Genomic DNA, 16,714 nt, shown 5'->3' with positions numbered 1-16,714 from the left:
CTTCCAAACCGCTGGATTTACGGGAAAATTGCATAAGACCTTTTTTGTAGAGGACGACGAGATCTACAATTTCCATATAAAACTTTTTAGCTAGCGTTAATAGTTTATGAGTAATTTGCGAAAAACTGTTTTTTCGTTTTTCGTTAATAACTCGTAAACTATTGATGCTAGCGGAAAAAATTTACATGGAAATTCTAGATCTCGTCGTCCTCTACAAAAAAGGTCTTATGCAATTTTCCCGTAAATCCAGCGGTTTAGGAGTTATTGAAGAAAAACAAAATTTTTTGTCACAAGTTCGCCATTTCGACGCTGGGATGGTCGGATTTTGTCAACATCAATAAAATGCCATATAATCATACTTAACTCGTTAAATACTGAAATTAGAAGAAAAATGCATAGAATTTTTCTTGTCATGTCCTTTTGGGATTGACTGTATAGCCAATACATCCTTAACCGATCCGAATTTCTATACGAGTATGTAATTTGGTGTCGCCTCGGAAGATACGTGACTGCGCAAGCGGTTGGAAAAATTTTTCAGTCCTCGCCAACGACGACAAAGTCCGATGATTAACTGCTCGGCCATAACGAGCGCATCGGTCCTACTTAATTAGAGATGGGGTAATTTATGCGGCAAACGTGTTCTACGCACACTCCAGCGACACTCTTTTCTTCTTTTGTTAGCGACGCCCTCCGCTCTTCTATTTTTCATCCGTTAATTGTTTCGTCCCCTTAAAGAAGTGCAATAAATTCTTGTCCCGCAAATTTAAATCAGCTATTTTTTTTATTCCAAGGAGCAGTCACGTCCTGCAAAAAGTTAAATCATCAGGTTTCAATGTCTGAAAGGATTGGTTCTATTATTTGTTTTCTTTGTAGTAGATATTCTAAAGTAAAAAAGTACAGAGGAAGCTTGACGGGATTCGCGGAGTTTCACTTGTATCGGGTATACTACTTTTCCTTAAGAGCCAGTGTACAGATTTTATCCGATAGAAAGGCAGCTTCCGGTATTGTTTGTTAGAATATCGGAGCTATGTTTGCACTTTATCAAATTTATCAATTGCCATATTGGACTGTCGATCAATTTTATTTCAAAAATAATATCGTGTCAGATTACTCTTACCGTAAACAATGATACGAAAAGCTATTTCTATTGAACTATTGCTGTCGAGTTCGTTTTAAGGAAGCAAACAACTAAAAATAAACTTCGAAGACGTGAAGAACTTCTTCGGAGCTTAGCCGAATCTCAAGCCGTATAGTTAGAGCTGGAAATAAGTCAATCGAATCGTAATTCCACTCGTCTAGCCCGATTTTTTCCCGAACGCTGGCAGCATCGGATCGATCTTTCTCGTAGCGGCAGATCTCTTTCCGAAATCGCTTTTCCAAACGGCGACTGCCTACCTACATCTAGCTAGCTACCGATAATTGATTTTACAAGTTCGAAAGCGCGGGCGGACGGAAAGCTTTTCACTCTGTTTGTAAATCGTCGACCGAGAACGTGTGAACGATAGATCGCGAAACTTTTGTCGAGCTCGCGCGGAGCTCATATCGACGAACGTTTTCTCAAGCACTGGAGGCGCGGGTAGAAATGTAATATTTGTTCCGTCGTGATTCGCGAACGTTACGTGAAGAGGAACCTATGATCGATCGCCATTGTTTGGCAACCTGCGATTTAAATTAAATTCGATTTCGTTGGATTTACCCTCGGTCTGAAATTCGTGCCTCAGACTTTAAAATAGTTCTCCCCACCCCCGCCTCGTTTCCGTTGCTTGTTTGCTCAGAAAGAAACGGTAAGGAAATATTTCAGTTCAATTGAACAGTCACTAAAAAAGTGAGGGTGTCAGAAAATTTCAATTTATCGAGTATCAGTTTGATAAAACGTTATAAATAGTATACACGCGTTTCTCGTTTTCGTCACGGGGAGGGAACGCGGCTGACGCATTTGAATTTCGACACGGTTCCGATTCTGATTCTCATCTCCGTTCGCCGGCTTTCACGTTCGCCCATTTGTCTTCGTAGCCACGGTAACTTTGTTAGGACACGTTTGGCGGTGGATAGCTAGGCGGGCAGGATCCAGGCAGTTCGCCACTGCTATTTTTATCGAGAATGCCGGCTCAACCGGAATTCAAGTAGCTAGGTAAATTTCTACTATACGAGTCGTACATGGCTCGAGATTGCACGGAATGCAGTTCAATTGAATTTTAGTTAGAGCCCCGTCTGTTTCGCGATCGATATCGTTCATCATAGGATGGGTGTAGGTTTGAGCACGATTGAGGCAAACTGAGGCCAAATGAGTGATGTTCATTCAACGTCCAGCCGATTTGCTGGCCTCCGCTCTATTCGTGCGTTGGCAGTTTCGCAGAAAGCTCGAACAGTGAATAAATAAGAAAATCAGTCGACATTGACGAGGATAAAATAAAATAAGATAATAAGTCACAGCTGTCTAGACGTGCATTGGGCGTTTCACTATCCTCGAAAAATATGCCAGGGCGGCAGACAAATACGAATTCACTTCCCTCCGTTTCGATTCCTCCAGTGTTAAAAACGAATGCAGGGTAATCGGGTTTGATGTGAAATGAGGTTGCACCATTTTTACTGCTTTTTGTTCCCGCATTGATGCATGAAATATTGAGGAGCTCGGGCAAGTGAGTTTTCCGGAATATCGAGGGCTATTCAGCGATCTCTCATTTTGAACGACGTACCCTCCTTACGGGTACAGCGTCTTCCTCAAGTGCGAGTGTCCATTGATAAAGCGTATTAAAATGAAAAAAGAACCTTTCAACCGTACATTCAGCAATATTTCCTGATATTTCCGCTATTTACGTCGAGGCAACCTCTCGACCATGATTGCACGAATTATCATGGTCATATTAATCGAAGTCGTCGAACTTGGAATATTCTCTTTACTATTAAAAAAATTGATTAAAATTTCATTAAGCGTTATTTTAATACATAGAAAATGTGGTTCTAGTTGCATGTCTTAGGTATCTCCCGAATTTCAGCTCATCAGAAATGCTCTGACATGCTCTTTAGTTATGAGATCTGGTTCACTTTGTCTCGCGGTCGTCCAGAACGACTCCGTCCCTAATAATGGTTGCTGCAGCAACGCGAATATTCGCCGCATCTACGAATTCGCCTTGCATACCGTTAAATGGCTACAGTATCAGTAAGTAATCATATAATGTGGCAGTGCATAGCGGCAGCGAGTATCTGTGTCTGTGGTAGCCTCAGTGCTCGAATGCCACGGGAATTCGAACAGCGTAAATTAAATATAATTGGATACACAAGCTAAGCATCGAAACACATCGGGAGAAGTCGTCGCGCAAGCAATTCTGAAAGATTGACTATTTATAAAATATTCAGTTTTCATTCATTTTAGTATGTGAATATTGTTCTTATTCTCCTATTCGAAGTACAGTTTTACTAAAACTATTCATGTGTTATACGTTTTACCACGTTTCATTGCAATCTTTTATTTGAGATATTCTGTGATGGTTACGTTGGAATATTTCATTTCAATTCCTTCAATCAGTTCAATAATTCATTCAGACATTTTAGTAGATAACGAGGTTCTAAAGCTTATGAAAAGAATCAAGGAAACAATAGCCGAGAGTACTAGGCATTGCAAATCAAATTTGACCCATTTTTTGTTTGTTTCACCAACGTTTTTTTTCGGAATTTGATATTTCTCGGTCGGGGCGACGCGGCGCGCTGGGAACGGCGGCCGTGTGAATACATAGAAATAGAGTTGAAGGGTGGAACGGGAAAGAAAATTGGACAGAAAAAGTACAGTGACGAGGGGAAGAATGGCGGCGTTACAGGAATTTCATCGGGCGAAACGTTCCCTCGTGGCCTGTTATTTAACCGCCGTGCTCCATGGAAAACACTTGTACGTGTTTTGTTTCCGGCATTACATCGTTGAGCTCGGTTGCATCCGAGTGCCGCGAGTTATTCACGGTATTTCGCGTTTCCGCGATCAATTTATCGTGCTGGAAACCGAATTCCCCTAGTAGAATCCGGGTAGAAACAAACATTTGGTCAGGACCGAGAAATTCGATACTCTTCCCCGACAAATTAAGCATCGACGATATAAATTAAAAATTAATTATACTTTTCACTAAAATATATTACTACTGTTAAAATACGTCCATATATGGAGTCTAATTCGGTTATTGTTTTATTGAATTCACTGTAGGATGTTTTATAACAGGTAGTAAGTGAAGTACCTAAACGGAACATCAGCCGTGATGTTTATATTGCATCACTATATACACATACATGCGTGTTTATTTTTTATTAAAATACATTATTCTCGTTAAAACATCCACAAATGTATTTCCATTTGGTTATTATTTTATTGAAGCCACTGCAGAATTTTTTATAGCCGGTGAATGGATGGAATGAATAAAGGAAACATCAGGACAATGTATTCCGAGTCGTGTAAATTGAATGACGAACTGAGTTGTTTCTATTAATATTGGATGAAACCGCATAATTCTCGTTTCTGATGTTAGTTAGGAATTCCTGTTGAATCGGCGGTCGTTCGATTAAATTTCATGCAGTTGAATTTCCAGAAATAATGCATGAACAGATTTTCATTCCGAAAAGTAATTGTTTCAAAAATTGATTGAAAAAAAATGAAAGATATAGAGTGCACATCGGAATAATTCCAACGTGTAGATTCGTATGACTATCTTTTAAACAACTACGTGAAGTTTTATTAAAGTATAAACTAAAGAGACGTACGGATGTCGAAAGAATATTCCAACCGGTGATTATACTGCACGTGTAATAAGATTTGAAATACGTGGTTTAAATTTTGAGTTACGCGAATACCAAATATCGTCTGAGCGACGAGCGAAGCTGAATAAAATTTTCACGTTTATTTCGATCCCATTGCTGTTATCATAATTCGCGAGTCACGCTGGCTGCTTTTATCTGCGATACCAGGGGGAAATCGTGTCTTTTAATCTTTTTGCAAATACGTTCCCGCCTCGCGTTCGGGATTATTTGAATATTTGAACACGGTTTACTCGGTTGCGATTGTAAAAACAGGAGGCGGGAAAAAAAGCTATGCGATGGGACGGAGAGAAATATAATTCCCCGTTTGACGATGCAAAGTTCAACGATGTTATATTAAAAACCATATACCGCTGAAACATTTCGCTGAGGGGATAATATTTAGTTCGCTATTACGCGAGGCGCACGATGCTCAATGCACTGATTATGCACGTCGCCGAAGATATTGTTCCCGGGAGGAAATTAAACGAAATAAAACCTCGCTGGATTGTGAGCTGAAATCCGCGGAAAAAAGAAATAGTGAGGAGCTACTCGAAAATCGTGTCCCGCTTATGAATCGGGCGGATTTAAATTGTCGTCCACGGATTCAATACGCGAATGGAAATTAGTTTTTGGGGGACGCGCCGATATGCAATCGGGAAGATAGTTGGGATTTGCGCTGCGCTATCCTTGCGGCTTTCTATCTGTTATTAGAATCGGTATTAAACGCGCACAATAGTTGCGAGATCGTTAACCGCCAATCGTAACAGATACACGTATGCACTGTGGGCAGGACATATTGTTAGCACGTTAATTGTTTCGATTTCAATGGGAGAGTCGCAATTATTCGGTATTGTCTTGATTGCTACGGAAAACGAATTATCGTCGTAAAACGATTTGTATAATATTTCGAACTCTCTGCGCAGAAATTCGTCAAATAAAATTCATTAAAGAGATCATCTACATTGACGTTTGTCGTAACTAATTTAATTCAATTTAATTGGGAAGTCGGCTGTTAAGCGATAGTCTTCGTACTTTACCTAATTGGCCGATACTGTTCGCAAACTTGTTCATTTCTTTTTATAACAGGAAATTGCGTCTAGGAGTAACGATCCTATCATTTTTCTCCAGTGAAAACTTTATCGCAATTTCGTCGTTTCGAATTTAATTAAATTGGGAATATGTGCGCTGCTGATTGCATTTTCTTACGAGTGAATAGGCTTCCAGCGATCTGCGAGGTTGTTTGCGAATTTTCCTTTGTGTCATTGAACATCAGGTATGTGCACTAGAGCGTTTGCTTAAACTCTCTCTCTCTCTCTCTCTCTCTCGTATGTTAAATTGTTTTGCTGATTTTGTACGAATTACGTACTTCAGAGAGGAGCGCAATGCAAAACAAAATTAGTTTACATTCTCACACAATCATAATAAGAATCACGGTTACGTTAAAAAAGATAAACTCGGGTAATGAAACTCAGTTGTTTGCAAAACACTGAATCACGGAAACAGCTAGCTATGGGTTCCGTTTATCGACGAGCAGATCCTGAATTCTCATCCATAGAACACGACCCGTCGCAACGTCTCGGGAACGGTGGTGGGTACGAATCGTGCATGTAGCACCCGTTACCGAACCTAGGAGCTGAACATTTCAACCAGTGCTGAATCCGTTTTGCAGTGGAACGGTAATTCCGTTCCCCGAGACTTAATCGTGGTGAAGCACGTGCTGCGACCGAAACAGCATCTACCTAGCTTGAATTTCAACCGAGCGAACCTCTCCCTCCCCCTCGCGTTTCCGTCTACCTTGCCGAACGGAAAGACGAACCATCGATCAAATTCGATGGTCTAACTTGTCACCGGTGACGGAGGAACTTCGGAAGTTGGTACACAATATTCGAACCTCTAAACTGAACTAATACTCGTAAACGCGGAGCAAAAGTGAAGAGAGAGAGTAAGATTGTCTAGCGGCAAACCGACGCCAGCCCCAACTGGGTACTGTAATCAGTCTTCGCTTAATGCCGATTTCGTGGTCCCAGTTTTCCAGGTTGTTTGGTAATGCGGTCGTCGAGATCCTTCGAGCGTGATAGTTCGACTCCGAAGGAACCAGCGAGCTCTATTCGTTTAATTTTTGGCTGGCAGCGAGATTATCGGAAACGTTTCGAGGGAAACTGAGTAACACCGATTGGAACTGAAGTCAAGGTCGTGATAAACGACTGGAGTAGGTACGTGATTTTAGGTAATCTCGAAGGTCCCGTGTCGAATTTGAGAAATCTCGTACGTAATAGGAATTGTGAAGAAGAGACAGACGAAACGAACGGGAAATATCGATCCGCGAACGGTGAAGGTGTTAAACCGAGTTGGCGCAAACACGACAATCGCGGTTCGAAAAGAATTGTTCCCGAAAGAAGTTCCGAGTCTCGGAAGACAAAAGATGGTTGAAAAAGTTTGGACTTATTCGCGTCCGGGAAGAGAGTGCCGGTAATTTAATCGGATGCGCGATTCGCAGCGAAACAAGCGGCAAACTTCGTAGACGTTCTCTTTTTATGATTGAGGATATAGCTGATAATCTGGGAGACTCGTTTAACGAAAAGAATTATCGAACGCTGCGGAGGAACGTTTTATAGCAATCAGTGTGTTTGATGAATAGCGATGATTGGAGCTCGAGGAGGAGTTGATCGAAATTTCAACCGATAATATATGAGAATCGAACTACCATTACTTTCGACACTCTCGGATTGAACGACGCTTTTATCAGTTCATTCCTATTCAGCCCGCGGTTCGGTAGACCGGCTTATTCATTCACGCTTCAATCACTTGGACGAAGTGATTAGGAAGCGACTTTAAGCTGCCGGAATGAAACAATAGTTAGCAGGATAATTGGGGTTCATTTGAATTCTCATAAAATGCTTTAGTAATCTTATTCGAAATTGAATCGCGCGTCCTTAAAATTAAAAGACCTAAGTATTCCTGACGTTTATTAGCCTGATGAGTGGCTTCTTATTTCAAAAACACTCATTCGCTGCTACAGACAATTTCTATTTGCGACGCGTTGACGAGCACTTCTTTGAAAACGACTCCTCGCGCTTTTACGCGTTTCCTGTCGTAACACGGCGTGTTTTAACCCTCACCTTTCCGTTTCTAAAGTGCGAAGACTCTCAAGAAGGTCTTCTTCCGCGGGACGATTGCGCTGTTTCTCTCGCATCCTCCCGCCGCGCAATCCGAAGAAGCGACTTTTACGTAAGCGTTTGTAACAACATCGCAATTTCACGCTAGCCTCCGGTAGTTACATCCGTATAAACATCCGAGAGACACTTCGCGCTGCAGTATATTTTTTTAAGTACCCCGGAAAGCGACTCGACATAGAAGCTGGAATAACAAATTGCAGACGCTAAATTGAAGTCCTCGGTCGAGATAGCCTGCATCCAGATAAATTCAAGCTGTGAACGCTGCGAACGACACAGAGATTTTTTCATCCGCTATATTCGATTTGATTAATAAAGATTTTCTATTACTGCGCAATATAGCTCAAACGAGCCGTATGACTTTTTCATGGCAGTTCTGCCAGCAAGCGGGTAGACGCTTTTTCGAATAGCCACCCACGATTAATGATCTCCATTTAAAGCGCGATGCGTAGATGGTCGGTGAAGCGCATTGCGTCAAACGAGATTAAAGAGCGAAACGGGAGACGTTTGGACAGCTTTATCAACCGAGAAAAATGCGGGGCTCGCTCGGTTTTTATTCCGTCCGTTTCCCATTCCTCGTGAAATTTCGCTTCTGTCCTGTGAAACCGATGCTTAGCCCTGTCAAAGGGAATCCGTATGGAGCATTGTTGCTTCCGACTTCGATAATTCGCCGAAATAACGTTTCACGAATGCTCTTTTATCTTTTGCTATCCTCTACGGTTAATTTCGAACGGTCGGAAGAACAATGGCAAACACGGTGGAGCTAGGGGCGAAGTTTTCAATTGAATCCGTGGGTCACCGCCCTTGCCGCTTCGGAAGAACAGTGCCGGAGAACATTTTCTCTGCACCAACAGTGAATGAAATATGCAGAACGCCTACCATCTTCCTTGGTGTAAAACGGGCGCGTCGGGAGAGGGGTTAATTGCAAGGAAATACGATAAAGCAGACGGGAAGCGTTTCGTCGAGACGTTGGAAAATTTATGCGAGCCGCGAAGAACCGGATCGGTGGAGCTGAATTTGGATCGCGAGGGGGAGGGGACGTCGAGCAGTTTTCCGAACCGAAACGTACTCGCGGAACGCGTACTTCAAGGATTCCGATAATCCGTGACGTTCCAAGTATCTTGACAATTTTCGTGCCTTGGAATTCCTCCCTTGGGACGTTTACTCCAATTCGGTGATGATCTCTAAACTGCGTTACGACAAATACGAGACAGAGTGTGTTATTAGATCCTGTTTAAAATTTGAAGGAATGCGAAGAAGGTGCGCACTGAACGAGAGTAGATGGTTAGAAAAGAAGTTGCATCTTTATTACAGTGATGACGTACGTATATGTTACAGTACACAGTGTGCGGTACATCTGAGATGTTTCACTGGACATCGACGACCCGCACAAACCGATTGTTATCGATTCCGTCCAACGTGGTCTGTCCCATCGTTGGTCCGTCGCAATCCCATATTCTCTCTCTCTCTCTCTCTCTCTTTCTCTCTGTCTCTAGTAACGAGACGACACAGTCTCTCTCTCTCTCTATTTATCACCTGAAACTGCAATTTGCTGCATATTACGCAACACGCGGAATCTAATTTCCAATGTATTCGCTGATAACATCCGTGTGGTTAGCCTATAGTACAGCGAGAAGAGATGCGATAGTGTCACAGTGTATCCATTGTTTCCGACACGGTGACACTATCGACTATGCTCGAAGGTCGCGAACTCGAAGAAACTGCGTTTCTCTCGACTCACGCGTAAAACGTTGATTCGAGAACCAAGAATCGATCCTAATGTGAACTATGTTTTCCTAAATGAAGAGTCGAAAGATCGCCGAACACTGTTATCCTCCTCGGATTCTTCTCCGAGTTTCGACGATTCTCTTTGCAAACAACGATTCGAACTCTTGTTCTTATTTACAAATTAGAACGCGTCTGTCTCTATCAACGATTTCTGAACGACGAGGCGCAATTCAATGTCCGACAGGATTTACTGGCCCCCTTACGAGCGTAAATTCAAGATCGCACTTACGCGATGCGACGTCGCATTGTTACAGGGAGAACGGTCTGCCGAGCCATTTAGAAAACACAATGCATCGTTCTGCAAGTCCGAACAGAGATCCCTGCCGTGGCCATGACGTTCAGCCGTAAATCGTTCAACGAAAATGACGCACGGCGATCCTTTGAGTTATCATGGCCGCGGAACGATTCACTTGGACACACGCACACACTTGCACAGGTCCCCGCAGTATCCTTCCTTTCGTCACTGGATAAAGCTACATCGAATAGAGTTAAGGATTCGTAGAAAATCACATATAAAATGCTTGATTAACTAGGTCGTCCACTTGGCGTTTGCACCGACACGCGCATTTGTTGGCTCGAAGGTCATATCCATTGAGACTTTTCTATATCTTCCTCCTACGTTCGTACGGTCATTTTTCTTTTCGAGAATTCAGTAAACTGCCGCGAGTCAGGAATGTTTCGCGTTTGCCGCCGGATTTGGGTATGTCCGCTTCAAACGTTCGAAACTTCCACGAGTCGGGAGTTTTTTGACTTATCTCATACATTCAGATTGGTATTCCCTATGCTGTTGATGAAGTTCGAGTTGTGACCCTCTTGGCTGGCCTGTCTGGCAGCGTGACCCGCTTCCCCGCTCTGTATACTGAAATGCCTGTAAGAAATGTATTCCGGCGGGATCGGCTGCTCCCTCTTCACGGTCTCCCGCTGCTTCTTCACCTTCAGGTAACCGAGGACAGACACGAGGAGCAGGAACACGACGAATCCCATGCAACAGCCGACGATCAGACCCAAGCGTCTGGTTAGGAAGTTGCTCACGCTACCTACGTCGCCCATCGACGAACCGTCGCTGCTGATCACCGCCTCCGGTGCTTCCAGTGTCTTCACCTCGGTACAGCGACTCGTCGGCGTGTCTACCATTTCTATATCCGGCGAGGCATCGAACGTCTCGTGGTTCGAAAAGTTGAACTGGTCCATGGCGTCCTCCTCGAGGCGTTGGTTCATCCAGTTGCCCAGACCAAACACGCAGATTAGGTAGCGGGTGCTCGGAGACAATTTCGACAGTTTCGTAGACCGTGAATTTGCCTCGAGTATCTTCGCTCGTACCTGAAATTTTTTTAATCAACAGCTCGACGTTATTAAATCGAAGTAGGATTTATTCGTAAAACTGGTTGAAATAGAATAGTGTTTATTATCTGAGTCTGTACCTCGTCGACGTTTTCCATGATGTGGTAAGCCACCTGGTAACCGCGAATACCAGAGTGGTTTCTGCTCTGCCAAGACACCAGAACAGAGAACGGTTGAATGTCCTGGATCGCTAGTTTCAAGACGAGAGGCGCGGAACAGAAAGCGTTGGGATCCAACTCGAGGAACACCAACCCTCTTAATTCCGGTGGCTGTTGGCACTTGAGTAATCCGCTGTCCATGTCGTTCATTCGCAGCCCACCCCCTCGATTCCGTCCCACGCCGCCGCCCACCAGTTTCTGATGATCGCGCAGCCACTCCCAAAGCTCTTGAGACTCGCAATCGCAGAGCAGCGGGTTCTCTGCAGCCGGAAAAACCGTTTAATTTCAGGAAACCGCACTTCCTGCTAATAGTAGCGGTTTACAATAATACGTTACCTTCGGCTCGGAGACTTCGTATTTGCGTTTCTAGAGGTCGAAAAGCGTTCAACGGTAGATTCTCCAAATAATTCCTACTGAGGTCGAGGATCCTTAATTTCTTTAACGGTCTGAACGCGTCCGGCGAGATCGACGATATCCAATTTCCGTACAGATGAAGTTCGGCGAGGTTCTCTAGATGTTGGAATGTACTCTTGCCTACTCCGCTGATTTGATTGTACGAGAGGTCCAGTACTTGCAAAGCTTTCAGGTCAGGTGGGAAATCTTCGAGTTCCTTCAAACGGTTATGCGTAAGGTTCAGTAGCCTGAGGTGTTCCAAGCCCTTCAATCTCTCCTGAGGTAACAGTTCTAGCTCGTTCATGCTCAGATCCAAAGTAAGCAACTCGTACAGGCTCCGGAACGCGCTCGGAGATACTCGCGAGATCATATTGTTGCCCATGAACAAATGCGTCAGCGCCGGGAAAGCTTCGAAATCCTGGCTAGTGACGATGGTCAGGTTCGTCCCGGATATGTGTATCTCTTGCAAAGACGGATATTTGGCCTTCGAGCTGAGCTCGTGTATTCTGATCAGTGGGTTCGCAGTCACGTTCAACCAGGCGAGATTCGGGATGTTCTGCGCGGAGAGCGCGACCGCGGGTATTTGGTGAAATTTGTTGGCGGCCAGTTCGATCTTGCGCAACATGTTCGAGCGGGCGAAGAAGTTTGCCGGAAGGGCGGTCAGGTGATTGTGACTGAGGTCAACGGATATTAACCGGGACAGATTCACGCCGGCGAAACCAGAAAGGGTCATGATGTAATTACCGCGTAGATCGAGCTCCCGCAGGCTAACCAATCCGTTTAACCGCGACATGTCCACGTTCAGGATTACATTGTTAGCGAGGGACAAGAACTCGATCGTAGTTGCGTTCGAGAACACGTCGTACGGTACTTCCTGGAATCGGTTACCGTCGAGCTTCACTTCTTTCAACGAGTCCAGCCCGAGGAACAGCAGACTGGGCATCGCCCGAAGGAGGTTGTTGCTCAGCAGCAGTTTCGCTAGATTCTTGTTCTTCGAGAATATCTCCGACGGCATTCTATAGATCTGAGAGGACTCCATGGTCAAGTGTTGAAGCGATGGTAGGCCGTCCAATGAGTTACCGTTGATCTGACTAAAATTGTTGTAAGATATCCTGAGAACCCTCAATCCTGGAATGTCCAAACGATCCAACGCGGACGCGGTTAAATGGTTACGTTCCAAGTTCAGTTCGTAGAGATTGTTCAGTCCCTTGAATGCGCCGTTCTCGATCACGCTGACGGTGCAGTTCTTCAAGTTCAGTGTCCTTATTGGCAAACCCTCTTGAAAGATCTTGTCGTGGAGCACGTTCAGATGGTTGTTAGCCAGATCGAGAACGCGAAGTCGTTTGAGCGCGGTTAGCGCGTACGGGTCTAACCGTCGTAAACCATTGTCTTGTAGATAGAGTTCCTCCAACTCGTGCAACTCCGAGAACGTTCTCGCCGTCACGTGACTCAGACGGTTCATACTTAGCTCGAGAAACTTGAGCGCCTGCATCGGTTGAAAAGCGGTGTCCTCGATTCGCGAGATGGAGTTATTCGTCAGATATAATCGCTCGACCAGCAACAGGTCCCGGAACAATGGAGCCTGGAGCCGGGTTAATCTGTTGTGACCGAGCCACATGATTCTGACCGACGCCTGACCCCTTAAAGAGTCGTTGTGCAGGACGCCGAGTCCGTTGTTGTCTAACTGAATAGAGACCAACGAGCTGCCGCTGTTCCCATTTTGTCCGATGTCGTTCGACACTTGGAACACGTCGCCCAACACCGCCAGCAGATTACCCTGAAGATTCACGTGCTGCAGGCTGTGGAGGGATCTCAAAGCGCCGGTCTCCATGTCCGTTATCGCGTTATTCTGCAGATGTAGCTCGAGCAGGGACGGCAAAGGCGCGAAGACGCCTCGTTTCACTTCCGTAATTTGATTGTCCTGAAGCCGTAGCTCTCTCAATGACTTCGCTTTCGCGAAAGTTCCCACCTCCAGTTCGCGGATGTTGTTCCCGTCGAGGGACAAGGTTGAGAGATTCTCGCAGTGCTCGAGAAAGTCGCGCGGCACTTTCTCGATGTAGTTCCCGCTCAAATGTAGCTGCGCTAGTTGGCTCAACGTGGCGAGACCCCGAGCGTCGATCCTCCTAATTGCATTCTGCTGAAGATACACCACCGACAAACTTGTACTACCGGCGAACGTCTCCGCGGGTATTTCCAGTATGTTGTTCTCGGTTAAGAACAGTTCCTTCAATTCCGGTAACTTGGAAAATACACCGCGGATATAGTGGATGTGATTGTGGCTGAGGTCGATCGATCTCAGCCTCTGATTCGCTCTGAACGTGGATACGTCCAGCGAGACGATCTTATTATGGCTCAGGTCGATCGATTCCAAATCGATCAGCGATATGAACGCGTCTTTGTCGACGAACTCGACGGCGTTGTAGTAGAGGGACAGAGTTTTCAAGGACGGACAGCAACGGAAACAATTGAGCGGGATTTTTTTGAAGTTATTGCTACTCAAGTCGAGGAAGTTGAGAGCATCAAGCCTGGAGTATCCGTCCTCCGGTAGCTCGGACACTTCGTTCCAAGCGAGTCTGAGTAACGTCAAGTGCTCTAATCTCCTTAATGACGTCATGGGGAACACTCTGATCTTGTTCTCAGCCAGGTTCAGGTCGGTCAAAGTATCCTCAAGGCCGGCGAACGCGTACTCCGATATCTTTACTATCTGATTTCCCTTCAAGTTCAGCTTGATCAGAGAGAGCCCGTAGAAACTGTAACTTGGAAGCTCGTGCACCAGGTTCGCCTCCAAGTCCAGGGCTTTCAGCGTGCTCAGAGTCGCCATTGCCTTCTGTGGCACGTGGGATAGTCTACCCGAAACGAGCGCCAGGGATTCCAAACTTTTGCTCAGGCGTTTAAAGGCATCCTCGCTTATCTCACGGATCGCCGAGTGGGATATCTGTAGATGCCTGATCTGAGATCCGGCTGGAAACGCTGCTGACCGAAGTTCCTCCACCTTTCTGTCTAACTCGTAAACGCTTAGTGATTGAACTATAGCCCCTGGAACAAAAATCGTAATACTTGCTATCTAGAGATCCTGGCTCCTCCTCAGTAAACCTAATTAGAATAATTCATATGCTATTTATCTCCAGTTGGGGATCGCAGAGACGGTAAAGAAATGGAATTAAAGCGTGATATTCTAAATGAGAATAGTACACAGTCATTTCGCAGAAATGCTCAGCGAGATGAACTTGCAAGATCCCTTCATCGAGAATACAATCCCACCATATTCAGGCAATTATTCCCGTCCCACTGTAACACAATACCAGCTTCAGAGCACCGGGTCTCCAGAGAAGGGGCAGGAAAATCCCTGGTCGGCGGAAACCTAAATCCCTTATTTATCCTAATGTATTCTCTGCTCGTAAAAGCTCTCGCGGTACGTGGGTACGTACCTTCCCCCTCGGCGGCGTGTATTACACCGGACAAAGCGGTCCTGAGGGACTCCTCGGTTGCCCCGGCGCATTCCAGGAACAGTCCGTCCTCGAAATTGTAACAGGGACAACCGGGTATCGTGTCCGGCGGCGGGCATTTCGCGCTCCTAGCCTCCTGGGCCGCCATGCACGCCGCTAACACCACCGAGTAGATGAAACGAAATCTCTCCCGACTACCGCGAGTCTTCTTCCTCTTGTCTCCGTCACGCGACGAGCCCGAGTCCCGCAGCTTGCGTCTCGTCCGCGGCCACGTCGTCCACATATTATTATTATCGCGCCGCACTGTTCCCGGCTCGTCCCGATCCGATCATCGTTTCTTACGAAGACCCTCGGTGCTGCCTCCGCGCTCCTGGGAACACAAGACCATTCATCTTACGTACTGTCTCATACAATAGTGATACATCAAATGAAAACGTTTCTGTACTCCGGATCGTGTTATCAACGTCTGAAAGTATTTAAATTATTAAGCTGCGTCGCAGAATTTTCTGTCGCCTTTAAAACTTTCGAACGAAATTTCGATTTCTATCCAAATAACCGAACTATTGTCGTGTTGCAAACAGCTTCAAATATTGTATCAGGCCGAGGGTGGTTGAAATTTCACAGAGCTGAATAATAACTACACCCGGTAGAGCGCAACTCTGGACAAAGGCAAAGTGTATCTTGCGCCTTGTGAAACCATCCAGTGCTCAGCTAATAGACGTGCTTAAGTATACGTCCGTGGTGGCCTTAAGCCAAATTCTTGCCCTACCCTCAAGTTTCAATTTTTAATGCAGCGCGCTTACTCGTGTTAACGGCTTATTGTTAGTCGCGGCATTAGATAGTTCCCGTTTCATTTACGTCGTGCTCGAAATTTTCTCCACGTCGAAAGATAAAAAGGAAAGTCCTTATAATGAAATCTATTTAAGTTTTTTATCTTTATGGAAACAACCAAATTCATTAGAAAATTAAAGAAATTATTTTATGAGTTATGTACTACGATATGGTATGTGCAATAAATTGTTGGAACTGCGATTGGCACTGCGGTAAACGATTTTTGTATCCGTATCGCGGCAAAGGATCACGCGTTATCGACTCACGAATGCAAATTCTGCGTGCTTCGTGACGATATTAACGGACTCGCTGCTTGCTTTCACTTTTATCCCGCGTATTCCAGATCGTTCCCTTTTTCTTACCGATAATCTGTGCAAGTGAAAAAAATCGCGCGCTCGTGCGTTCTAAATGGATGGCTGGTGTGCGTGAAGAAATATTCCGAGAAAATGTTAATTCGCTGATACCGTCGATAAAAAACAGTCGGCGTTATCCACGCACGCCAACCTCCCTTCCATTGCGTAGTTTTGCAACGCGTGGACGCGCGTACAGAGGGGTAGATTCAACGATTAGTCGATGTTTTATTATACCGCACCTCGTACAACGCGGAAGTTATTGGGACACGGAATATTTACTCGAGGATCTCTTTAAAACGAGCAATTAATGTTTTGTAATTAACGTTCATTTAACATTACCATTCTCTGATTTTATGTGTTATTACATTCGAAGCGGAGAGAGGGAAATTGAGTTACAAGTATTATCGAATATTGATATTGTGACGCTCATTTTAAGGTAATTATAACTAATGGGC

General features: G+C 44.9%; 1 protein-coding gene across 2 annotated transcripts in view; it reads right to left on the bottom strand.

Annotated features, from left to right (window-relative positions):
• Nucleotides 1-9,233: 9,233 nt before the first annotated feature.
• Nucleotides 9,234-16,714, bottom strand: part of LOC108628264 (chaoptin) — a 143,960-nt gene continuing 136,479 nt past the window's right edge. For both annotated transcript variants that reach the window (XM_018030060.2, XM_026816316.1), the window contains 4 exons: nucleotides 15,058-15,445; nucleotides 11,573-14,665; nucleotides 11,159-11,496; nucleotides 9,234-11,057 (listed from right to left, as the gene is read on the bottom strand). In XM_018030060.2, the coding sequence (XP_017885549.1) occupies nucleotides 10,494-11,057; nucleotides 11,159-11,496; nucleotides 11,573-14,665; nucleotides 15,058-15,358 (4,296 nt within the window). In that variant the 5' untranslated portion in view covers nucleotides 15,359-15,445 and the 3' untranslated portion in view covers nucleotides 9,234-10,493. The remainder of the gene's footprint in view (nucleotides 11,058-11,158; nucleotides 11,497-11,572; nucleotides 14,666-15,057; nucleotides 15,446-16,714) is intronic.

This window comes from Ceratina calcarata, unplaced genomic scaffold (assembly GCF_001652005.2).
Source record: "Ceratina calcarata isolate Rehan_Ccalc_2016 unplaced genomic scaffold, ASM165200v1 scaffold514.2, whole genome shotgun sequence".
NCBI lineage: Eukaryota > Metazoa > Arthropoda > Insecta > Hymenoptera > Apidae > Ceratina > Ceratina calcarata.
This window is presented reverse-complemented; position numbering and strand designations above follow the sequence as displayed.